Source organism: Pterocles gutturalis, unplaced genomic scaffold, assembly GCF_000699245.1.
Source record: "Pterocles gutturalis isolate BGI_N339 unplaced genomic scaffold, ASM69924v1 scaffold16221, whole genome shotgun sequence".
Taxonomy (NCBI): domain Eukaryota; kingdom Metazoa; phylum Chordata; class Aves; order Pterocliformes; family Pteroclidae; genus Pterocles; species Pterocles gutturalis.
The window spans coordinates 207-974 of record NW_010100650.1 but is presented as its reverse complement, the minus strand read 5'-3'; the positions used below and the strand labels follow the sequence as shown (position 1 = coordinate 974).

Genomic DNA, 768 nt, shown 5'->3' with positions numbered 1-768 from the left:
AAGAACAGGGGAGCAGTCTGCAAGAAGCAACCGCTGTGTTTTGAGATCACACACTCTCCACAACTGAGCAGGGAGGCAGGACCTTGTGTGTGAAATGAGGACCTAGCAGGTGAGGAAAAGCCCATTCAACTCTGTACCTTCAGCATTCCTGGGTAGGAGGATTTAATGGACACAACCGCCTTCGCAGCACGGAAGCCTACAACCCTACCACCAAAAAATGGCACGCCATTGCTGACATGTTGGATCCCCGCAGCTACTTTGGGATTGAAGTGGTGGATGACTGTGTGTTCGTCGTTGGTGGCTTGAATGATGACAGCACTACTTCCAAGGTGGAACGTTACAATAAGCAGGCGAACAAATGGAACAATGTTGAGGAGATGGGCATAAACCGCTGTTCTCTGAGCTGCTGTGTGGTGCCAGGTCTGCCCAACGTCAGGGACTACACTGCCAGATGGGACTGCTATGTGGACAACCCTGTGACAGCAGTCAGCTTCAATTCTTCAACAAGTAGCCTGCCTGTATAAACAGCTCCACTTTGCTAATAAATTTCTCTGAGTGGCAAGCAAATTTCTAAAATAAAAACCAGTTGATAAAGGCCAAAATAGTTAGTATTTAAAACTTTCATTCTATAGCACCACAAAATGTGTGTATCAGCCACAGCCTACACAGTAACTGACAAAATAAAAGCTACATCACAATGCTAGAGAAATAAAAGAGTTACCTTCATTAATTCACTTATTACAATAAACTTTAGTACAATGTATTTAA

General features: G+C 44.3%; 1 protein-coding gene across 1 annotated transcript in view; it reads left to right on the top strand.

Annotated features, from left to right (window-relative positions):
- LOC104467055 (kelch-like protein 10) overlaps positions 1–524 on the top strand; it is a gene marked incomplete at its 5' end in the record, with an annotated part of 2,270 nt that extends 1,746 nt beyond the window's left edge. Inside the window, 1 exon segment of the mRNA XM_010080681.1 lies at positions 139–524. Within this exon segment, the coding sequence (XP_010078983.1) occupies positions 139–524 (386 nt within the window).
- Between the last annotated feature and the right edge of the window lie 244 nt (positions 525–768).